General features: G+C 38.2%; 1 protein-coding gene across 4 annotated transcripts in view; it reads left to right on the top strand.

Moving 5' to 3' along the window:
* Positions 707-2801, top strand: part of LOC107639476 — a 5894-nt gene continuing 3799 nt past the window's right edge. The window contains exons 1-2 of one of the 4 annotated variants that reach the window (XM_021121390.1): positions 707-954; positions 2501-2709. In XM_021121390.1, coding sequence (XP_020977049.1) covers positions 2523-2709 — 187 coding nt within the window. In that variant the 5' untranslated portion in view covers positions 707-954; positions 2501-2522. The remainder of the gene's footprint in view (positions 955-2500; positions 2710-2801) is intronic. The other 3 variants (XM_021121391.1, XM_016342984.2, XM_016342983.2) reach the window with 3 other exon arrangements.

The following is a 2801-nucleotide window of genomic DNA, read 5'->3' as shown; positions in this document are numbered from 1 at the left end:
CCCGCCCCGCTCCGCCCAAAAACCCGCCCCGAACAGATAGGAACGGGTGGGTATCCACGAGTTTGGGTAGTATTACCACCCTTATTTTTATACAAATTTGTATAAAATTCATTCGATTAGTGTTCATGGCCCAGTCCGAAGACTTAGACCAAGCCAGTTCAGTTGAGCCAATTTAGTTCCCTTTCATGATTACTCGCCCATACTCCAAAAAAAAACTATTCCCCTTTGTCAGAGTTAGGGGTGACAACACTACCCAAACCCGCGGGTACCCATCCTGCTCCTACTCGCTCGGAGCGGGTAATTACCCGCCCCCGCACCGGAGCGGGTTCTTGGGGGGCGGGGCGGAGTCGGGTTTAGGTTAAACCCGCTCCGGTATATATAATATATGTAACATATATAAAATAATTAGTAAAATAATTAATAATATTATATCATATATAAATTTTTACTTTAATTTATGTTATGTATGTAAATGATGGTTATATAATTTTTAAAATTTTATTTTATTTGTTGAATTTAATAATTATAGGGGCGGGACGGGTACCCGCAGGAGCGGGTTAGGGTTTAAGATAAAGGGTTGGTAGAGCAAAAATCCGTCTCTATCCGCCCCGTTACCATCCCTAATCAGAACACTCAATTAGATTCGGGCCAAAACTCGGATTATCCGACCCGACCGACCCCGGTGAGGGAGTAAGTGAGTCATAATCAGATGCTAGGGGTTATTAGGGTAAGGGTACTAACATCCGACGCAGCGCTCCACTGCTGGCCACCTCGCAGCTCACACTGCCTCAACCCTGTGCCTCTACCCTCTGTCATCTTCTTCTTCTTCTTCTTCGTCGTTCTTACTCAGTGCCTCAACTCACTTCATCATTTGCGATTCAGCTCCCTCCATCAACATTCACGTTCAACCCTCTCTTCCTCACGTTGCCGCCGCCGTCTTCCTTGCAGCTGCAGGTAAACCACTGCTCATTTAATTTTTTATTTTACTTGAAAATCTGAAATAATCAAATAAATTTTAACTGAAATAACTAATTTTTTTTTTATTGCTTTGTCTGATTATAAATTTTAAATTGTTCTCATTTTTAAAATATGTTAATGCTTTAGCCTAGATTATATATTTTTTATGCTAACAACTACCGAGTTAGTATTGTTAGAAATGTTGATTGTCTGATATTAGCATTATTATGGTTGATTTCTCTGTTATTAGTTGGTTTAGGATGTTCCTTGTTCTTGTTTTGCTAACAATTACCGAGTTAGTATTGTGCATGTTGTTCTGATAATTGGTTGCATTGTCAAAAGATATATATGATATCTAGACCTAGTTTTCATCCCGTCTAGACGAGGTATAGTTGTGGCCTGAAAGTGATTAGGTTTCATTGGGTTAAGGGCCGGGTAAAGGTCAGGTTTAGGCCAAGACAAACCCAGTTTCGCCTGTTTCGTCTTTCATCTAACTTTAAAGCCGCATATCTTTTTCTAAGCCATCGCCATCATCCCATGGAGCTTCATAGACGCAATGGACAAACTTCACCGGCAGCACAGCAAGTTCCCTGTATTTTCCTCTTCTGTTCCTTCCTCCCTTCAGTGCCTCTCGCCAACATTTTGCTTGGTTTCGTTTCTTTTTGCCAATTTCATTGGCATTGTGGTAAATAAATACTAAAAAGAAAAATTTCTTGTACCATTATGGGAGTGCTGAAGCAATGTTCTTTGTTGGTTTTGGAGTATGAATTAAAACTGTAGAACACCATATCACATTATCATGTTTTTTAGCTGCTTAGTTCTTGAGTAATCAGCATTTCATAATTAGACAGAAAAGGATGTCTCAATTTTATTGGGAAATGTGGTCTGAGTGTGTTTTAGTGGACGAGATGATGTGTTGTATAAAGATACTCATTTTACAATCTGAACTGTAGGGACTCAGTTTCCAGTTTTTTAAATTATTATTGTTATTTTTTTATTTCTAATGCCTTATTCCTTGTTCCTTTGTGCTTCGTATGAATGTTTGTTAATTGAGGAGACCATGGATAAGTCAAGTAGAGCATAAACAATTAACAACATTGGAAGTTGGAACTATAAATCTATAACTAAAATGCTAGAAAGTAACAATGCAATCTAAACGTAACCTGTTGCCATTTTTTGCATTTTTTTTTCATTCCTTTGCTTAATCATGCTGGTGAGAATTGATGATTGAAGAAACTGTCAATAATACTAGAACAACTAACAACGTTAAAATTATGTGCTACACTGCTACCATAACATGTTTAATAATGTAATCCTTTTTCTTTCTCCGATAGTTGACTGCGTGATCCCTTGGTTATGTTGGTTATTGTACAATAATCTTGTAGATAAAATCAAGGGCTACAGTCGTTACCCAGGTTTCTGGTGTATCAACTTTATTTTCCACTTCTCCAGTTGTCCCTATTTCATTTGCAATCATATTGTTTACCATGTAATTATGATTATTATGGAATTGCCAAGTAAATCGTGCGTTATGTCATCCCAGTTCAGTTGACTTTTGAGGTCAAATGATAAAGAGGAGATTCTATAAGGTTGATCATGGTGGCCGGGATGCCTCAGATGCATCCTCTTCATCCTCTGACTCTGAGATAGAAGCTGAAGCAACTGATGAATCTGAATCCGAGGATGATGAAATGCTTGAACCTGAAGTAAAGCAGGATAATAATGATGATGATGCTGGCTCAGCATCCTCTGGTTAGTCCATTAACGTCTGGTTAATCTATCTGTCTGTCAAAAAATATTCTGAGCTATACATCAGATACACAATTGTATTTAAAAACATGTCA

This window comes from Arachis ipaensis, chromosome B04 (genome assembly GCF_000816755.2).
Source record: "Arachis ipaensis cultivar K30076 chromosome B04, Araip1.1, whole genome shotgun sequence".
NCBI lineage: Eukaryota > Viridiplantae > Streptophyta > Magnoliopsida > Fabales > Fabaceae > Arachis > Arachis ipaensis.
The sequence above is the reverse complement of the archived record's forward strand: the minus strand, read 5'-3'. Positions and strand labels throughout refer to the sequence as shown.